General features: G+C 40.9%; 1 protein-coding gene across 2 annotated transcripts; it reads right to left on the reverse strand.

The window, feature by feature from the left end:
* Positions 1-1115: 1115 nt before the first annotated feature.
* On the reverse strand, positions 1116-10368 carry prpf4bb (pre-mRNA processing factor 4Bb). Of its 2 annotated transcripts, none has more exons than XM_085419034.1 (16): positions 10220-10368; positions 8948-9038; positions 7542-8674; positions 7064-7237; positions 6667-6822; positions 6244-6325; positions 5939-6140; positions 4212-4285; positions 3970-4060; positions 3644-3791; positions 3406-3543; positions 3145-3298; positions 2939-3053; positions 2698-2849; positions 2483-2569; positions 1116-2371 (listed from the first exon to the last, which is right to left on the reverse strand). In XM_085419034.1, exons 1-16 carry the CDS (start codon positions 10276-10278, stop codon positions 2168-2170), a joined length of 3060 nt encoding a protein of 1019 aa, XP_085275160.1. In that variant the 5' UTR covers positions 10279-10368; the 3' UTR covers positions 1116-2167. The 2 variants fall into 2 exon arrangements, with proteins under 2 accessions (XP_085275160.1, XP_085275161.1); XM_085419035.1 differs by having other exon boundaries at positions 8963-9038; positions 10220-10367.
* Positions 10369-21256: the final 10888 nt, after the last annotated feature.

The following is a 21256-nucleotide window of genomic DNA, read 5'->3' on the forward strand; positions in this document are numbered from 1 at the left end:
ATAACTGACTACAAATGTTTGTATGGTTTTAATAAAAATGGAAATTATATTTTAAGTGTCTTCCCTTCTTTATACTGCGGTTTTGATATTATATGAAACATATTGCTTTGAACTCTGTGCCTGTTTTCATAAAGACACAAACCCAAGATAAGAAACCGAGCTACTTCAGCAACTCTGCACACATCCACCTCAATTTACTATAAATCAAAGTCACTAAAAGGAACAATATTGTGCAAGTTTATTTTAAAAAAAAGAAGAAAAAGACTGCAAGATACAAAATAAAATAGTCTGATGCTACTTCAGACTACTGTGTGGAAATATTCTGCCATTAAAAGTAAACACAATGTTCCAACATGAGTAAATTCATTCAGAGAAGCGCGAGTGTTCCTGATGCCCTCTTTTGATCATCAACAGAGACTACACTGTAAGGTTGGAGCTCATGAAGTTGATGGATATAAATTACATGTTTGGTTACATATTCACATTAAAAGCAGTCACGTCCTCATCTATGTTGAGATTAAAGCCAGCAGGTCTATAGCCCACGTCTATTTACAGGCCCCTTAAAGCTGACAGCCCATCAGCTCCAATCAGAAGTCCTTTTAGTGTGAGCACAGTGAGATCTTGCATCACTTCCACCCCCCCCCCCTCTCTCCCCGCCTGACTTTCCAGAGCGAGAAAAAAAAAAAATCGGAGTCTTTTCTAAGCGAGACTCCCATTATGCTTTTAAGGAGCTCGACACAAGTGCAATCATACAACGAGAACGAAGGCTACAGTTAGACTGCGGAGAGGGAGAGCAAGAGACCTTTAAATTGTTCCAATGGGATACAAGATGGAGCGCTTTTACTTTTGATGCTCAGAGGCTGCGGCTGTCTCAACAATTTTTTCCTTCCCTCTCAAAAAAAAAAAAAAAAAAAGGAAGCTTGCCACCTTTTCCAACACCCCCTTTGCATCCTTAAGAGTTCACTTAGCGGAGACGGAGGATCCTGTGAAGTAAGACACCCCCCCCCCCTCTCCATTCTCAATTCTGTTCATGCATCTCTACACCAGAAAAGCCATTAAAATTATGGATAAACAAGCTGAACAGTGCTACATCACATTCAAATGAAGAAAGGGTGTTTGGTATACAATAGGAAACATTTTATTACTAAAAACTTCTTATACTGAAGGTGCTCTTTCAGCAGCGTTTCCACAACTATTCTTTATTGAAATCACAAGATTTTTTTTTTTTTTAACCACTTACTTAAAACAAAACAAATCATACATGAAATGACAGTAACTATGGACTATATACAACAGTGGAAGAGAGGTGGGGTTGGCTTCAATCGGCCAGCATTGTTTGGTGTTTTAACACACTAGGCTCGTACAGGAGGCACTTGAATGTGAGAGCCTTAAGAGCCACGACCTAGCCAGAGTGCTGGAGGGAGAGGAAGGTTAAAAATGGAATCGACCGGCAACAGAAAACAATGACTACCTGCTTTAAAAATTAAGAAAAAACAAAACAAAAACTTTTTGTAAGGAGTCCATAATATGCATCTATTCCTTCAGCTCAGACCTCGAGACCCGAGGACTGGTTAGTGGTGGAGCGGGGAGGTTGTCGTCGTCACATGTGGGACACTGATGCACATACAGAGCATTTTTACAGGCCTGCACCACGCAAATCTATAGCACAAAGGGTGCACATTCAAAAGCATGCATCGCCCCACAATGAGCAATGTGGTTATAAAAGAGGAAAGGTGTGTTTATGTTAGGACGTCTGCAACTACGACAAAATTCAACTGTCTGCTGCTCGAGATTGTTAATGCAATAGACATACACAGTATTTACAGGAATCATATTTTTCTTTTAAACATCTGTTTCTCCGATGCCAGTTAAATTAAAAAAAGAAACTGTAACTCATTGGATATCAGGGAAAAGTTTACAGTGACAATTGAAGAAAAAAAAACAAACCTATGTTTTCAAGAATGGCTACCATTTCAATGATCTATTTACAATAAAACACAATTATGCATCCATAAACAAAATGAAGCTGAGGACGAAAAAAAATAAAAAAATCCATGACATTCTGAACAGTCTGTGAGTTGTCTGCCTCACTGCAGAGTTCTCGTCAGAGCAGGTTTAGTGGTTGGCTCTGTCTGTGTTGCTCTGGGAGTGTATGGTGTTCAGCGTTTCAGATCTTCTCCTGGATAAAGGGGTGCTGCAGAGCCTGGTTGATACTGATGCGCTTGGCTGGGTCCAGCATCAGCGTTCCATCCAGCAGGTCCTTCAGCTGCATTACCTTCTTCCTCTGGTCCTCAGGCAGCCGCTGGCCTCCTATCATGTCTGCCAGCAGGTCTTTGGTGGGGTTGATGGTGCTCATCACTGTCACCTTCTCCTAAAGGCGTTGAGCAACAAAAATATAAAACTTTTAAAACTGCTATTAAAATAGAGGGACATGTAAAAAAAAAGAAAAAGAATGGTTTAGAGGCAAGAAAGAACACCTTACCCTTTCAGTCACTTTGTCTACTTCAATGTACAAGAAGTTCAAATTCTGATCGAAGTGCTGGTCTTTGAACAATCCTTTACGGATCATCTGTGGAAAGAATCCAAAACATTGCATCAGTCTTCTTGAACAGTGCACAGTAGAGCAACACATCTCCCTTCATCTAGAAAAGGGGAAACAATCACTAAAGGAACTGAAATTATATGATGCAAGTTCACCTTGTTGGGCATCTTGCCCTTGAGGTCCATAGCCAGCTTGAGCATGTGATTGTTGGAAGATCCAGGAAGCAGGATTTTGCCTGTGTAAAGCTCGTACAGAGTGCAGCCGACGGACCACATGTCGATGCCATAGTCGTACGGCTTTCCTATGACTGAGGAAGAAATTATGAGCAAACTTCAAATTTAAAACGAGCTGATTAATGGTGAATATTTAAAGAAAAGAATAAATAGTGGTACTTACTAATTTCTGGAGCCCTGTAAAATCTGCTGACCAGATATGGTGTGATGTCATTGTCAGCAACATGTGACGCCGAACCAAAGTCACACAGCTTCAGGATGGTCTTTGACTCGTTCACCTTTTAAAGACATGAATAGAAATCACACGTGGCACAACTACTTTGGTCATTCTGTGAGCCGATTTAAGATGACTGAGCATTTGAGTCATACCAGGATATTATCTGGCTTGATGTCGGCGTGGAGGATGTTGCATCGTTTGAGCAGCTTGAGAGCCAAGAAGAGCTGCTGGCTGTAGGAACGCACAGCTTTGATGTGAAGCCCAACATCTTTACCGTACTTCTTCAGCACCTCTCGCAAATTCATGCTACAAATGAAAAATTTACAAACTCATGAATTATGCTGAGGTAATTGATGAAAAGCACACCTTTCAAAATATGATGAAAATGAATGTGATGTCCTCTCTCCGAGTACCTTAGAGGCTCAAACACCAAACAAAGATGCTGCTTGTGGTAAAAGTGCCTGAAAAGGCGCAGGCAGTGGAACTTGTCATCGGGATCAGCGTCATTCAGCTTCTTGAGGAATTCCAGCTCTTTTAATCCGGTCTTGTGCCTGTTCAAACATACATCTTGTCAGGAGTGAAGCCATTACGGTATTTAAACAGATCAATAACTTTCACATATGAAATGCTGGCATTCATGGGAAGACTCACATGAGCTCGTTGTTTCGGATGATCTTGATTGCCACCTCCTGGCCGGCTCTGGCAGTGTCTCTGGCTCTGATCACATTGCTGAACACACCTTGTCCAGTGTAGCCATACACGTCGTAACGTTTGTCCAGCGTCTCCCCGATGTTCACTCCTAAACAACAACACAATTTACAAATGTGTAAAATGACTGAGACGAAGTCTCTCGTTGCACTTAAAAACAAACTTTGATGTGCGACGAACGCAAACAGGCTACAACCTTCATTCCTGGTGACATTAAACAAGCATAAAATGTCACCTTAACCTACAGTTAACAGAAAGGAAACACTTACGGTAGTAACCCTCAGCATCAGTCCAGTTGTCCCTGAGGTTGGGGTTCTCCTTGAAGTCCTTTCCTACACCTGCTGCTCTCATCCTGGCACTCTGCAGAAACAGCATGAAAAAAAACAGAGGTCAGTAATTCACTGGTGTGCCTCAATAATTTACACTCTTCTGAAGAACGACACAAAGACACAAATTAAAAATAAGTGAAGATTTTAAGATGCCCTACTGAGCTCAGTATTTAAATACTTACGTCAAAGTCTGCAGCAAACATGTCATCTGACTCGGTAAACATGTCTGGAGCTGAAGGCTTCTTCGGGTTAGATCCTGAGACACACAACAACAACAACAACAAATTATACCAGCAAAAGATGAGTTTCTGCTCATTCAGCATGTTGTAAAAAACAGTATATCTGGAACTTGTGTTTGATTCACATACTCTGCAGAGATCAAAACATGCTGCAGGTGGCAGAGACACCAGGCTTTGGATTACAAGCCAGCAACTGAATGAACACATGACAGAAAGAAACAAAATTAAAATCCCTGCATCACAAAACGCTGCATTTCTCACACAAACGAGCCACCAAATACCCTTTTAGACATGTGTACTTCCTGTACTGGACGTTTTTTAACATGCCCCTGTGTTAAAATGAAAATACCAAATTGTTCCAAACTGCAGGGAAGCAATATTAATGCAGCGTCCTAGCTCCAATTTCAAGTAATGTAAAAACGCTTTTTAATCACATTTCACGTTTATAAACTTGATTTGATTCATTTCTGCTGAAGGGACTGTGACAAAACCAAAAGAAAGAAAAAAAAACAAAAAACTGAAAAGTGCCATTTTGCTTTCAACAAAAATCACAGCCAGAAAACTGGGAACAGGCTGTCCAAAAGATTGCCATCTCTGACAGAAGGAGCTTTTAACTGTTAGGTTTCATCTCTCCGCCATGCTCACAGAAGACTGTGCTCTTCAGTGATCAAGTGGGCACAGGCAGCGACTCAAATCTCTTCTCAGAAAAATTTCAAAGGCTTAAGTGAGGGGTGGAAGTAAAGGAAGGACAGCGCAGAACAGTCTGTCGTTACCTGGGTCAAGCTGTCTCCTTTTTGCTAAGATAACACATGAAGGCACGTTTGTATTTGGCCTAAAACTGACCATTTTAAACGAGCTCTGTGTTTGTTATGTGTTTTCAGCGGTCACTGGTATTTAAATTTGGATTCTTCCGCTTCATATGCAAAACAAAAAACAAACAGTCGCAAAGACCAAATGCGTTGATTTAAACTGGTGGGAAATGCAATGCATTTCATATGTTAGCTATGGCAGAATCAAAACAATACAGATGGGGTCTCCCACTTTTAATTCATTCATTCTGCCTGTTTAACTTTATAATAAAATTCAGGAGCACATAAAGGAAGAGAGTATACTTTGTAGGATGTCAGGTCAGTATGCAGTGATGTAGTATGGCCAAGGACACATCAAAGAACACGCTGCTAAAAACAAGTGGCTCTAACACACCCAGACCTCCTGCAGTTCAAGCAATCAGACATTACTGTGTCCTGAATGCATTCACTTCTGTGCTTAAGCTGTCCACTTATGCTCAGATCAGCCAAAACACCTGCCAGTGTCAGGTGCGAAAAAGTAGATTTCAACCTCTGCAGTAGTTCTGGAAATAACATTTCAGCTAAAAAACATAAATAAAATACTAATAACAATTAAAAAAAAAAAACTCTCAAAGGCTTCTGCTTGCTCTTATTGTGACAAGCAGGTAATAGGGTAACATACAAGAGTCTTTAAGAGATTCAAGTCCTTCTCCATGCTAACAAGGAGAAGGAAAAGAACATATCTGCATCCTCCTATAATCCATTAGACTATTTTAAAGAGATCCCCTGAATTTGCAGCCAACCAGGATGCTCACAGCTGACAGTGTGGTTCATTCAGTTGGCCTTGTATGCTAACAGTCATCATTCTGATTGGAACATTACCATCTTTCTCCTGGGCGATGAGGTTGTGCTTGGCTTTGATGCTGGCCTCGAAGGTGTTAACGTTCTCGCGCTCGTACTCCTTCACGTCTGCGGCTACTCGCTCCAAGATGTCATCGGGTGAGGGCGAACGGCTACGCGTGCTGCTCTGGGGGCTGCTGGGCTCTGACGTCTGATTGGTGTCCTCGTTCACGATTTTGTACTTCTGTAAAGTGGAAAGAACAGCTGATGTAAGAAGGTCACTCATCAAATCCACTTATAGAAGTTACAAAAATTCCAGACATGAATTAGCGTGGGTATAAACAGACCTGGACGATGGCCATGCGCTGTTGGCGGCGCTGCTCAATGAGAGCTTCTTCATCTATCTCCTCACCATCAAAATCCTCCAAACTGCAAAAACATGCCAGAAATTAAAATTACAAAGGAAACACTTTCCTGTTAACGACTAAGCAACAAATCGTGCCCTGATGCATTAATGTGAAACAGGATATGATATCAGCTACAGATCATGGACGTCCTCAAAGACGAGATGGTAAAAATTGTCTTATTTCTAATCAATATCTACAAATGCTAAGGACTCAACTTTGTTTTGATTCATTAGTGCCAGCATTAATTCACCAAAAGCAGTTGATATGAATGGCTGCAGAGACGTACCACACCGTTTCACAGCAAATTTGAACTCTGTATGGCGAACCCGATCGGATCTTAGTTTTTATCTCACTTTTACTTACACTTCTTCCTCTGAGGACTCCTGATCGACTTTCATGCCTTCTGAGAGACTTCCCTTGAACTTGTCTTCATCTCTGTTGCGTCGTCTTCTTTCCCGATCGCGGGACATTGAGCGTCGATACTGTCGGAGTCGACCATATCGGTCTCTCTCCCCAGACCTGTGAGGCACAGACGTGATGACAGGAATCATTATTTACTTCAAAAAGAAAAGAGGGGGGAAAGGTACTAGCAGACAGGGATATAAACAGAATTCATATCTAAACAACTGTTGGACCACCAAAAACTAATTAGAGAAACACAAGAGTTCTCCAGCGACTTTTGAGAACTGCTTTGTTGTGACTTGGGATAATGTCTTCTGTCACATGTAGACAAGTTGAGTGAAAAGTGAGCGGCCATCACCTCCGTCTCAGTGGAGACCTGCTCCGTCTGCGGGGGGAAGAGCGGGAGCGGCGGCGTGGCGATGGGGACCGTCGTCTTAGAGGCGAGCGACTCATCCTGCGGCGAGACGATGATCTCGGACTGGTATCACGCGATCGGTCTCTGCCTGGTCCAACATCTGCCCGAGAGCGCTTCCTGGAAGAACATAAAAAATAATATTTCAAAATCTGTCATAACTTTACTTTTGCGCCTTCAAGACTTTTTTTTCTCCGCAACTTTGGATCAGCATTTAAACTAAGTTAAATATATCATTATCTTCCAGTTTACAAAAAAATAAATAAATAAATAAATAAATCTTTAGCTTTTATAAATGAACACTCAAATATTTTACATTTTTGCAAACTCACTTTTATTCATCTGAAACTGAAAGACAATTCTGTCATCTGTCACAATCAGCTTATTATGGGAAACGTTGGAAAAGCCAGAGGTGTGCACTAACCTCAGTGGTGACTCCTGTCTCTCAGCATCTCGCCTCCTGACCTCTAGTGAGCGGCTACGGCGTCTCTGGGGCGAGAACCTAGTTCTGGATGGAGAGTGGCTCTGTTTTGATATCCTTTCTGAGGCACTAGCCGAAGGGTAGCGGGCATCTCTATGGCGAGGGGAAGCGCTGCGTTTCCTTGCAGGGCTGTGAGCCCCTCGTCTATGAGGGGAGCGGTTTTCCTTTCCTAAAGAAGTGTCCTTGGATGGTGACTTGGCTGGCCGTTTGTCCCGGTCAGCATCTGAGCGACTTGGCCGTTCTCGTCCAGGCGATCTGGACCGTCGGCTCACTCTTTCCTGGTTGGGTCTGTCATCCCGCTGTGGAGAGGACCGTTTATCAGTGCGGCCGACTTTCTGCTCTCCCCTGAAGCTGGAAGGAGAGTTGGACTTCCTTCTCTCCTTGGACCTATCAGTGCTGTGTGAACCCTTCCTGTCTTTTGACCTGCTCCTTCCTCGCCCTCTGTCTTTTACACCTGTGTCCTTGGTGCTTTTGGTCACCTTGTCCTGCTTAGACTCCTTGGCTAGCTTGTCTGCAGACTTACTCCGACTACGGCGTTTGGAGCTAGACTTACTGCCCTCTGTTGAGTCCCGTCTAGATTTGCCACTTTTTCCTCTGGGTGATATAGGTTTACCTGAGCTGCCCCTTTGTCGTGGTTCTCCATTTCTGAACCTTGCATCTCCATCCTCTTCAGATCCAGAGTTATACCCCTGAAGGATCAAACCCATGCCAGACTGAACTTTTCCCTCCATCAACTGGCTGTCAAGTTCAGCTTTGATCATGGCCCTCTGTTTCTCCAAATCCTCCAGCAAGGCCCTGTCATCCAGACTTGGATTTCCAGAAGAAGGAGAAGATTCAGCTTTTCTATGAGTAGAGGAGCCAAAGAGGACAGCGGCAGAGGGAGAGGAGCCCTCTTTGCGTTTGTGTTTCCTATGTTTGTGACGATGCTTGCGTTTGCGGTCCTTGTCCTCATCAGAGGCATGTTTGTGCTTTTTGTGCTTACTGCGATGCTTGTGTTTTTTCCGCTTGTGTTTACCGCTACTGCTGTGATGTTTGGACCCCTCCTCTGTCTTCTCGCCATTAGTTTCAGCCTCCTCCTAGGATGTGAACATACCAGGATAACAATCAATTTAGTTGACAGATGATCTCTGTAATTCTTAGTTATGGTGTAAACAGATATAATCTTGTTTTCTTTGAGTTTTTACCACCTAACCAACCTAGACTGTATTCAGAATGACTGATGTAGACAAAAAGTGTTACTAAATTTTGGTAAAAGTTGATCCTACAGCAAGTTATAGTAGCACAGTTTGGTATAGTCTGAGTTTTGTGTTAAAAGAGATGACACCACTTGATGGCATTGAGGTCCTCACATTGTCAAGCCCTACCTCCTCCTCCTCCTCTTCAGATATGTCGCCGCTGTCCTCATTTCCACTTCGTTCATGGCTTTCCAGATCTTGCTTCCTGTTTCAAAAAAAAAATATTTAATTGCTTTAGTGCTAAATTATTTGGCTGACTGAAGTCAAAAGGAAACAAAGGTCTAAAAAATAGACACAACTGTGTCAAATATTGTTTTTGGACTGGTAGTAGGAACACACGACCATAGCAATGCCTGACCCTGAATGCAACTGATAACATCCCATAAAATGAGACGCACAGAGTTCTGCCATCTGTCCAAAATACTGACAGGTGCTTAAGTTTAAGTGTCTGGGATATAAAACACTATGATAATCAACTAAAAATTTCAGTTACACATCAAATCTTCTTGTGGCACTATTATTTTTTCCCCTTTAAATCTGGAAAAATAGGAAACTCTGTCCAATTATTATTTCTTTAATACACAATGAAGTGAACACGATTTACAGTAACAAACATCATACAACGTGATCAGTAGTTTTAATTTTAATACATGTACATAAAAAGATCATAAAGATAGCTATTCTTTCCTCGAGGTAACTTGCAGTCATTGTGAACATTTAGTCTAAAAATCAGTTCATAGCTTACACAACATTCATTTCCGAGTTTAACCCATCATCGCCCGAAGTGTACCATTTTAGGTAAGCGTAAGGTGTTTAACATCGGGCATACCGGGATTATATAACGTGGTCAGTTTAGCATGAAGCTGTAGAAACACTGATCAGAATCGCTCGTTGATGAGAGAGTGACACTCGGTAAATCCCCGTGTAACCTTCACTTGCTCCCTCTTTCTCCGAGCGAGACCGCCAAGATGATTTTCACTCATTAGCTCTGACATGCTAACCGTCTTTAGCAAAGTTAGTGCTAAGCAGCTACATCCACTGAATAATTTTTGCTATGCTAACTTACATTACATGATAGCTGCTTGGGAGCGAGTACAAACCTTACACTGCGTGTGGCTTAGCAGGTACACTTTATTGAGGCAAATACACACAAACGCGGATGAGGTACACTTCTACATGCTATCACCGAAACTTAGTGCTAGCCGCGCTGAAGAACATTAGCTAGCTAGCCAAGAACGTTAGCCTATCGTGAGCATGCCCCGGCAACAACGTGAACTTGCTACTCCGTTAGCCCCGGCAATGATAACACTTCCCTTCATATTCGACCTGAAAGAGGCCTATAACTTACTGCCACAAACTTTAAGTATCTGTAATTTAATAACTTACACGTGCTCGTTGCCATTATTCATTCTCCTGGACGAGATCTCCATCTCAACGTCGGCCATTTTCCTCAGCTGAGGGGGCTTTTTCTTCTTCGGCTACTTTCTCCACATGGGTACAATGATATCAAAATACTGACACGTTCCTCTGGTGTTTTGGCGGCGCATCGCAGTCAGAATTTGTGCACTGAAGTCTGTTCTTTGTCCACTAGAGTGTGTGCTTGTGTAACTTGAAATTTTCATATTAGCCACTTACGTCTTGATGCATGCTCAATCATCCAGGTAAGTAACGTTTACCTAAGTAAGTGACTTCTTCGAAGAAGTCACTTGGATGAGTGACGAAACGTTTCTCCCACAAAACGCTACGTCCAGATGAACAGAATCAACTTTTGGAGATTAGCCACTTACATTACACACAGACACCCCCTGCCTGAACAACTGCCAAATTAAAATATTTATAAATTTTTGGTAATTATGTCAAATTTTTCACCTACTAAGTATCTCGAAATTTCAAATTATTTCTGAGTGAAAAAATTGTAATAAGCAATTTGAAATGTAAAATTATTAACCAAAGTTTTTAAGTTGCAAATGTTGAAATTTCGTGTTATTATCTTAAAATGTCGAAATGCTAACGTACAAATGGAAAAATTGCAGAGTAAGATAGTGTTCTGAGATACGCAATTCAAGATATTAAGTGATTAACCAGAAATTTTAAGGTGCGTTACTCTAAATTTATATTTACTGTTTGTGTACTGTATGTGTTGTCCTGTATGTATATTTAAAGCGAGAGAATAGCTCTTTTAGCCAGTGTGACTGTTTTTAATGTGGCTTTTAATGATCTGCTATTTTGTATTATTCACACGTTTGTGCTCACTTGTCTGTATGCAATATAGTATTTGTTTTTTACTTGTTATATTATTATGTGTCGTATTAGCTTTTGCTGCCCTATTGGCCAGGCCTTTCTTGGAAATTAGATTTAAATCTCACCTGGATAAATAAAGGATAATAAAGACAAATGTATAACAAATACCCCACGATGTCCTTGATCTTATTTGAATTTTCGTATTTTTTCTGTATAAATAGATGGGCGACCTGAAGACTTGGATACAGGATTTTAAATGACCACATTGGCTATAGAAAGACTGAAAACATAGTCGTGCAAAGGACATGCTGTTGGAGCCTGTTCGGTCTGCTTTTACCACACGATGGCTCACGAGGTTAATTACAGGTGGATCATCTGTAGTGGTTCACGTGGTTGCTGAAAACCCCTCGTGCGCATCATGATTGCGCACCTCAGTGTGCGCCAATATTCAACAGAATGACACATGAATGATTACAGTTTTATCTCCAGTGCAACATTTTAACAGCAATGATTTTGCGGAAGTTACTTAGTATTATTGTGGTAAAAATAGAACAAGTAAAAGCGTGTCACTGTGTGATACTTGAGTTCTTTGCCTGAACTTCATTGCCTTTTATTTACAGTATCCTCAGGTCATTGGTCAGGTTCTTGTACCTTAGAGGAATGTGCTTTTTGTGTGAGCTTGTTAAGCCACTTAACACTGACCTACGAATCATCCAAACATAAAAAGACACATAGCACAAGGGATGAACCAGTATAGTGCCTACACATGACAGACAACTTAGCAAAGATATTTCCATACATCCTAGCAAACAATACAGAAATGTTCAGCGGTTCAACACTTCTACACACTTCTATAAATAGCCTTTTTCTTATGGTAGTCATCAGACCTGGAAAAACAAGAACAAGTCCAGTATCAGAAAGTGGTAATCCTTCTGAAAAGGGGAAAAACAGCATGTGACTCTGAAAGACAGAGTTAAAAAAAAACACCAAACACCACATCTGCTTTATCGTGTTGCCGCATACAAAATGCAAAATAAGGTCAGACAGATCTGAGACATCATGTTCGCAACACAAAAAGTTGCGAGCTGTTCGGCGCACAGCTCTGTGAAACCGCATGACTTTCACGGATGCAAGCGCATTCAAGGGCTGGGCATTATCCACTTGTGACAGTTTTATATCAAGCAGTAAATTGTGGTATTGTGAGACACCTGTGGCTGCTCCACAACAGTGACGAAGTAATGGAAGCATGAAGACATAACGGCATTAATGCTGACATCCTGGCAGATGGGATGAGATTTTCTGGCAAATGATGATACTGCAGATGGTACTATTATCATCATGTGTTTGATGACATCTTGATTTGTGTATGTTTGAGTACTCTGAGATTTTGTTTACAAGTACAACAAGCATATACCGAAAAATACCCAACGCGACTTGAGTTTTACTGGAACCCCTCTCACGTAAATCCACACTGTATGTACAGAGTATAAACACACAGAGCCTCGGGATGTAACTCACAGCCTGGGCCTTCTGCCGTGCAGCCTATCTCAGATTTATATGGTAAAGTTGCAAGCTGGAGGTCTCACAACTGATTAAAGTCTCTTTCACAGAGACATTAGATATTCCATTAGTTCACAGCCCCATCCCAGTGTGCCCAGTAAATCATGGCAGTATACAGTACGAGGCAAATGTTGTATACTCCATTCTGCCGTGCAATCTAAAGACCAGTCTGTCTTACATTGTATGATTTATGAGGTGTGTAACTACTTATATTATGTAAAGCTTGAAGTTCTTGCCTAAAATAATTTCTGACACCTGCGTTTCATCAATATCATTTATCTTTTTTTACTGTATTCATTTGACTTAACAAAGCAGCTTAAGAACATTTAGTTTTAAGATACCAGAGTGTCCATAAAACTATGTTGTCAGGCCTTGTTCAGATGCAGGAAACTTTATTTTAACATTTCCTATTTCCTTATTTTAGGTTAAAAATCTGCTTAAATTTTACATCTGTACAACTGTAAATCTAGAATAAATCTGACTTTAATGAGAGCATATAGAACATATAATGTACCGTTTCACTGTTTGGCACAAGTGTCGAATAATAGCAGCAGTAAGCTGTAATGCTAGAAGCATAAGTAATGATTACATACTTTGAGAGAAGGTGCTGATCTCAAGATCCTGTTTCAAGTCGAGAAAGTCCGAAGCGTCCTGGTGATTGCTGCTATATTTCGATCCATACCCATAAATGATGAGGCCCTTAATCAGAACATTTGTCACAGAGTTAGAGCCAGATTGGATAGGGCTGTGAACATGCCAGCTACCCAGAGGCAAAGCCAAGATATTGTGAATGTTCCCCAGTGGCTAGCTGCAGTATATGTCAAAATCCTAAGAACCCAAGTTGAACCAGTTCATTTATACCAAATTTGTTTTCCTTCATATTTAGTGATTATGTCTTTTAAAGCTCCAGTCTTCATTTTTCTAGGGATGCTTTTGATTAGCATTTTGATGCTATTTGATCAGCATCATTGTGATTACAGAGAACAACATATGCAAAACAAGCTGCTGATGAAAAATGTGTTTCATCTTGTGAGAATACTTGTTTAAAAGGTCATAATGCACATATGGGCTGATCAACCACATACTGATACATGGACGTGTTGTTACCTGTATTATTCTCTGACTCTCTTCCACAGCCTGTCTTTATCCTGTCTTCCTTCTCTCACTTCAGCCGCTCACAGCAGATGGCCCCGCCCCTCCCTGAGCCTGGTTCTGCCAGAGGTTTCTTCCTGTTAAAAGGGAGTTTTTCCTTCCCACTGTTGCCAAAGTGCTTGCTCATAGGGGGTCATATGATTGTTGGGTTTTTCTCTGTATGTATTATTGTAGGGTTTACCTTACAATATAAAGCGCCATGAGGCAATAGTTGTTGTGATTTCACGCTGTATAAATAAAATTGAATTGAATTGTTAGCATGGGTAAAAACTGCACCTTTGCACAGTTATACAATCACTGTGCTTTAAGATCTGCAGCCACATTACTGATGAATGGACATTTCACAAATAAAGGCACACTGACACGGTAGATCTGATTCATGACTGCAACTCGTATTTCCCTGAGAAAAAAACCCCAAGCAGACATTAAGTCTACCTTGACTGTTCAGCTCTCTGCTCGTTGGGCTTTACTGGAGACACAATAAGGACGGAGCCATAAAACATGGGGTCCAACAGATGCTCGCTGAAGACAACCGCAGTCCATTATAGAGCCTGTTAAAGACACTCAGGCAGTTTGCTAACCTGCTGTCACCCTAGCCTTTGCACTCTTCACTGGGTTTTGTCTGCTGCTGCTGCAGACAAAGATAGAGTTATAGCTCAGAATGACTTCCTCAATGTGAAGCTTAGGCAGCTCTTCTAAATAAAAGAAGAACGCCTGCTCCTATCAAGCAGATGTCATTTGTTGCCTGACAGATGTATCCATATTTTTTCTTTCTCGTCTTCTTAACAGTTTTGCTTTACGAGCCTCTTTTGTTTACTTTTCTGAGAGAATAAGGGCTGACAGGCAATTTACAAGGGCAAAGAAGTGGGTTTGGGAGTATGAGCTAAGCATATTCAGTTGATGTTTGCTTTAAAGGATGAGAACAACCAGAAAACCCCCTTCTGAAATCAAAAACAGCTCAGACCAGTTGGGGCAATGGACATTAGGTGTGTTCCACTGTGCACTGCAAATGCCTGATCAGTACTGGGATCTGGAAATCTTGGAATCAGATTTTTTGTGCCGTTTTGGGTGGAGTGCCATTTCCATGGTGTGGGGTGCTTACTTTGCAGTGTTTAGGTGGGTGGCATGTGTCAAAAAGACATCCACATGAATACCAGGAGCCTACTGGATTGAAACAGAAGGAACAGTGTTATTCGTCATTGGTTTCATTTTTAGGTTTATACTAATTTAAATTAAAATCAAGAAAGTCTTGTACCTTCAGCCAGACTGGGCGGTGACTTGAAGTTAATTGTGGACGTTAAGACCATCAGTGTGGGTGCAGGGTGTGGCAGAGAGGAGAATGTCTGTGAAGAGCTAACAAATTAGAAAACAGGAGTTGCAGAAACCCTTAATTTTACTCCTCTCAAGTGCTTAGTTAAGCATAGCTGTAAAATTGCATATGGGTGACAGTCAAAGCCTGTAATGGCGATATTTAAGCAGTGCTGTAGGTCCAACAGCTGCGTCACAAAATAAACAGTGTAAAACCACCCAGGTTACAAAGTGGAACTAGTGTACTGTATCTTATAATACTGCCTAATTCATGTGAATTCTTTTGAACCTAAACTTGTATTTATTGGGTGTGATCATCATTTAAAAAGGTTGCAATCACAAGCTCCTTTTCATTAAGGGCGCGTACACGCATTAGATACAACACAGACATGGTAAAACTAAAGTACACCCTCAGATCAATCGATTACACCATGTCATTATTTATTAAACAAAAACCAAGCCAAATGAAGCAGAGCGTGAAAAATAACGTCTTTGTTCACCTCAGGTTGAAGTTACCCAATTTCAAAGCCTTGACAGTTTTTTTATGCCCTCGTTTGCAAAATCTTAGAGCTGACAAATGATGCTCTTTGTTTTTACCGTGTAGTTTTAAACTGTTAAAAACACTGAGATTACCTTGTATAATCATTGCTACTGTCTCCCTAGATCAGACTGGAAGCAAAGAGAAACAGAAAGCCAGGCTTTAACCAGAATTAATAGTGATGGCCCGCTTGAAGCTGACGCTCCGGAGCGTGTGTCGAAAAAAACAACACACTGGTTCAGAAGCACTGTGTCGAGGCTTGCTTCGTTTGGCAAAAGTCACGTGACCAGTGACGTCCGAAGCTTCATTACGCACGTAACTGCTTCGGTACCTGATTCAAACAGATATAAGGAAGTGAATCATCCACGGGATTCGTGGAGTGTGTTGATGGTGACAGATAGCGACGAGGTGATCATTCCACTGACAGATATGGAGCCAGCGAGGAAGAGAGGACGTTCTGGCGTGTGGGAATATTTTGAGTTGATTTTGCTCAATTCATTTTATCTGCCGAAGGAAAAACTTGAAATGTCCAAAATCATGTTTTCATAATGTAAATATCATTACAGCATATGACTTTAGGAACACTTCCATGTGAATTAAAGCTGATGAAGACTACAAAAATGTATTTGACACTATACGTACATGACATTGCTACACAGTTTAGAAAATCATTTTGTTTATTGTTTTTAGGTGATAGTCTGCAGGACCCAGGAATACCTGCATATCTACCAACTTGCAGTGTAGTTCCTGCACTCCACAGCCTCTTCTGTTCCATGCAAGTGGATTTTCTCCAGGGCAGGAGAAACTATTTCTAAGAAAAGAAACAGACTCAGCCAGCGCACAGTAACACTAATCCTCTTGTTAACTGTAAATAACAAAAGGGCTACCTTACATAGATCATGTTTTTACTTTGCAAGTTCTTGATTAGGGGTGGGTTTTGATTATCGCCTTTCTGATTACAATCCATGCTAAATTGAATAAAGTGATATTGATTCATTAAAATCCCGTGTCGATTTGTAAATTAACGTTATTATGCCTGAAACGCCAGCATCTCAGGTTAAACCTCACAACATGTCGTCAAACACCATGCAGCTAAAACAGTAACTGGGAGCAGGTTTACGGATTCTGCATACAAACGTGAACACAGAGCGCGGAACCGACGCGTCAGAGTCAGATTTTGGTGCGTCGTCGGGTCCGCGCTGTGTTTGCCTCTTTTTTTTTTCGCTGGCTTCTGCAGCTGCAGGTTTCATAACTCTCTGTTTACATCTCTAATTAAGTCTCACATGTGTCAGCTTTCTTTTAATAGATACGAAATTATGGATATATACTGTTAAATGATCAGACTTGTAATATTTCTGACTGAGGCAAAACTTTCCAGATTCCAATCAAATTGAATCGGATCCTGTATCGAATCAAAATGATTCTACAAATCAGTGACGATGCAGCCCTACTCAGCTTCCTAAGCATTTTCCCTTTCCAGTTCACAATCAATCCCACCCCTAGGTCAAAAATATGTATAGGACAATTGGCCTAATCTAATATTTTGTATGAACCTGTCTAGCTGTCCAGTGATTAAACGACAAGTAGATGGAGGCAGGACTTCACAGCAGGGGCATACTCCATAATGTGCTGTGCATTATCATATGTATATTATATATATTGCTCACTTATTGTATTTACCAACATCAAGGAGTTATGAGCAAAGAAAGGCCACCATAGTGCATGTTTAAATAGGGAAAGTTTATTGATCAAAATGTATTACGCAAATACGCATTACATTTTTTTCAGCCCCCCAATCGAGAAAACAAAACCAATTACATGTTCAAAGCAACGGAACGGTGGCCCAATATCGGAGAGAACTCCACTCTTGAGTGAGCAGTGATAATTGAGCAGTCCGTTTTATTTTGCAGATTCAAGCTGCTCTTCAAAATTTTCACCACCAGATGTCACCGGAGAGGACTGTGTTGAAAAGCTTCGAGTAATGAACCGTTTTTCAATACAAGCTTCAGTGCTTCGGAAAGCTTCATTTGGCCATCACTAAGAATTAACATAGTGTGGACAGACTAGTTGATTCCCTATCACTGTTTCCTGGCTCCAGCTATAATTACACTGTGATTATATTTAATGGAGCGATTTCATCTCAATATTCTTGTCTAAATGATTTCAAGAAAGGAAAAAAAAACAGCTTTGTTCAAACCTTTTTGTCCTGTGAGGACACTGAAACACAAACATACCGATGATATGTCATTCATGCATCAGACCAGGGGTCCCCAACTCCAGGCCTCGAGGGCCGGTGTCCTGCAGGTTTTAGATCTCACCCTGGGTCTACACACCTGAATCAAATGATTAGTTCATTACCAGGCTTCTGGAGAACTTCAGGACATGTTGAGGAGGTCATTTAGCCATTTGAATCAGCTGTGTTGGATCAGGGACACATCTAAAAACTGCAGGACACCAGCCCTTGAGGCCTGCAGTTGGGGACCCATGCATCAGATAAACCAAAGCCGATCAATCCCTCCTGCGGCTTCCCTCACAGAGCTTTGGCATTCTCATGACTGTAATGGGAGACAAATGTGCTAGAACGTGGCTCAAACGGTCTGTAAGAGTGAGTAGGCAAATCTATTTTTCCATTTAAAGTTTATGCTTTCAGAGGAATTTCGTATATTGGAGCGAGGTATTGGGGTAGAATGTGCTGACTCTATAAATGTGGCCAAACCACAGATTGAAGCCCTGCTCAAAACAGACGTATCCCATTATTACACAAGGGGAGAAGGGGCTTTCTGATTATACCGAGGTGGTTTATTCAAGTAATATAATCATTCGTGCTTAAAATGAAATATGTACCTCGTAGCATCTCCACACTTGGCTTATAGCTGAGAAAAGAAACCCCTAAACTCTTTTTCAGTAGGAAACTTGACAGAATGGCAGCACAGCGAGTTGTGTTCTAACAAATTAAAAGTCTGACATGTTCTCTGATTTATTTTTAACTTTTGAAACATTTTGTTTTTAGTCATTTCCAATCTTAATAGGTTGGGCTATTTGCTAAGAATATATTTTTAGCTAATTTGCAATAGTAAAAGGCAAAACAGCCCAGTTGAACCTGGTTTAGGTGCTCAACATTCATCCCAAATGAAGTTAAAATGCTAAACTGTGATGAGCATCCTAACTTGCATCTTAGCATATAGGTGTTTTTGCCTATAGTAGCATTTGGATGTGAAAGAACTGATGGCTTGTCTGCAGACTCTTGTTTTACTGCAACTCACTTTTGGTTTTGTATAGAAGTAATCAAAGCAAAATATGATGGACACAAATATGAAATGTTTTTAAAAATGGCAAAAAAGTTAATATCACTAAACCAACTAATACAAATGTAAAAAGTGGGTTGACATTCAAGGAGACAGAATGTATCTACTTGAAATACCACCCAGGCTAATAGGTGAAATGTTCCTCTCACCTTTCGCCTCTGCTGTCCACTGGTTATCAGCAATGACAACTTGGCTCTTATTGATTCCTGTGTGTTTTGCATGTGTCATTCTGACACAAGGTAACCCCGTCTGTGGATAGATTTCTGCAACACAATAGTGCTGTAGTCATGCAAAACAAACTCTCCTCATAATAAAGACTGGGTTCTGCTGATGGGTCTGTCCTATGAGCACCGAGTAAAGGAGGCCAAGAGCAGGTGTTTTTCTCCCTACATGACAGCCTGGTATCAGTGTTTTTACACTGGCACTTTTTTTTTTTTTTTTTTTGTAAATTTCCCTCTATTTCATGTCTATTTGGTGTGTGAGCGTGAATTTGGACACGTCTGTCTGGTTATTTAAACACGATCAGACATTAGAGGTGTGCAACATAACCTTCATATTAATGTCTGGCCTCTAAAAAGCTAAAGAGATGGCTAACTGAGACTGTTACATTTCAGGATGCCTTTGCGAACACTTATAGATGAAACAACATGGCACGCCTCCACGTGACAATTCAACATCCAGTGCTTGTCAGAGCGACTATGATATTAAATGACAGTCATTTTCTTTCCACTCTGTAATTTCGGCTACAGCTATGATGCAGGTTAATGGTTGGTACTGTGCGAATAGCAATCTGAGAAAACAGTGTTTTATCCCAGTTCTTGGCGTAAACAACCAGCGACGCAAGCGATCATCTAATTTTTTATGCTTCGTGCGATGCTCCGTAACATTTCTAATGCTTTCTTTTGGACATGTAATATGTTTCCATACCAGATGTATGGAGGGATGTGCAGTTGTACAAACAAAACAAAGTACTATGAGGATCCAAGTACCCCAAAAAGCATCTGAATCATAGAGTGGAAAACTGAAATGGGGTTTAAACCAGGTTAGTTTCAGTCTTTATATTATTTTAAACAATATTCTTACAAATCAATAATTGGCCACCTCTATAGGACACTTGTTGGCTACCCAGTATTATACATTATAAGGAGATTGCAGCGTCTTTATGACCAGGGACTGTAACTCTGCTACTTACTTTCAAAGAGACGGCTATTCGTATTTGTGGAAATCACTTTCAGTAAGAAGGCTTCAAGATAATAAAACTGTAAATTAGAGGGGAAAAATGTTTCATGGGAAGTGCAAAATGAAATTCTATCTGTGGTTGACAATGTTGGACCTCCAGTGAAGTGGGAATCCCTCGAGTCTTTTTCCATAGCAGCCTTTCTGTGCAGACAGTATGATAATGAAGAGTGCTCACTGGCAGCGAGGAACTATGAAACAGCTTGATATTAAACTGTTAAATATGAAGGGATCCTCTTCGGACAGCTTCAATGTGGCAAATTGAAACTTTATACTTTCACGACTGGCTCGATTTCCTTGTTGGGAGTGCTCGTGTTTGCCATTATGATCCTAAGTCACTCACAAAGGTACAATTGTGAGCAACAAACGGGGCACAAAGGCGGACTCTGCACCAACCACCTGCTCTGTCTCATAAAACGTGATGTGCACATTACACATCTCAGAATTTCTTTCACCAATCTCAACAGAACAATTCTCATTTTTTCTGTAATGATTCCTGTTACGTGTGCAGGTGCAATTGTGTTCCTGTACTGTAAGGGGTGTTTTACAGCTTGCTTTTACCAGCTATTAACATGCTATTTCCTGCGTGGAATTTTTATGAATTGCTTACCAGAAGTGTTTGCAGACAGTCCTTTCCCCCACTGTCTTTTAGTACAGCTGATTCGCCACTTTTTGACTTCCTGCAAAGCCTCTTTTAACCAGTCTTGCCACTCAGCTAAACATCAGTGAGCAATGCAGAGAAAATCAGCTCTTTAGGTTATTCTCTCCCAAGATCAACATCATGGAGCAGCGCATCATTTTGCTGTGGTTACATATTGGCAAAAAATACCAGTACTTTGTGAAGACGGGAGTTATAAAATAGTTTGAAATGAAGAATCTTGGAGAAGCACAATTTCATTGCCCTCCCGTGTTTCTGCCTGCTTCACTAGATTCAGACAGTAAGGGCTTGTTCTCTGTGTAATGTAATCAAATGACTGCAGAGAGGAGCGTAAAATGAAAAGAGACACAAACTTTTTGCAGACAGATGCAAAATGACCACAGAAATACAAACCAGTTCCCCAAAGCCATAACAGGACCTCATGG

The sequence above is a fragment of the Rhamphochromis longiceps genome, linkage group LG9 (genome assembly GCF_057381845.1).
Source record: "Rhamphochromis longiceps isolate RC_006_pf linkage group LG9, R_longiceps_female_GT1.1, whole genome shotgun sequence".
NCBI classification, from domain to species: domain Eukaryota; kingdom Metazoa; phylum Chordata; class Actinopteri; order Cichliformes; family Cichlidae; genus Rhamphochromis; species Rhamphochromis longiceps.

Coding starts and splice junctions, on each gene's coding strand:
- prpf4bb (XM_085419034.1), bottom strand. CDS start 10,278: ATGGCCGACGTTGAGATGGAGATCTCGTCCAGGAGAATGAATAATGGC. Junction 6,141..6,243: donor AGCGCATGGCCATCGTCCAG/GTCTGTTTATAC, acceptor TCCACTTTACAG/AAGTACAAAATCGTGAACGA. Junction 2,850..2,938: donor TTACAGGGCTCCAGAAATTA/GTAAGTACCACT, acceptor TTTCTTCCTCAG/TCATAGGAAAGCCGTACGAC.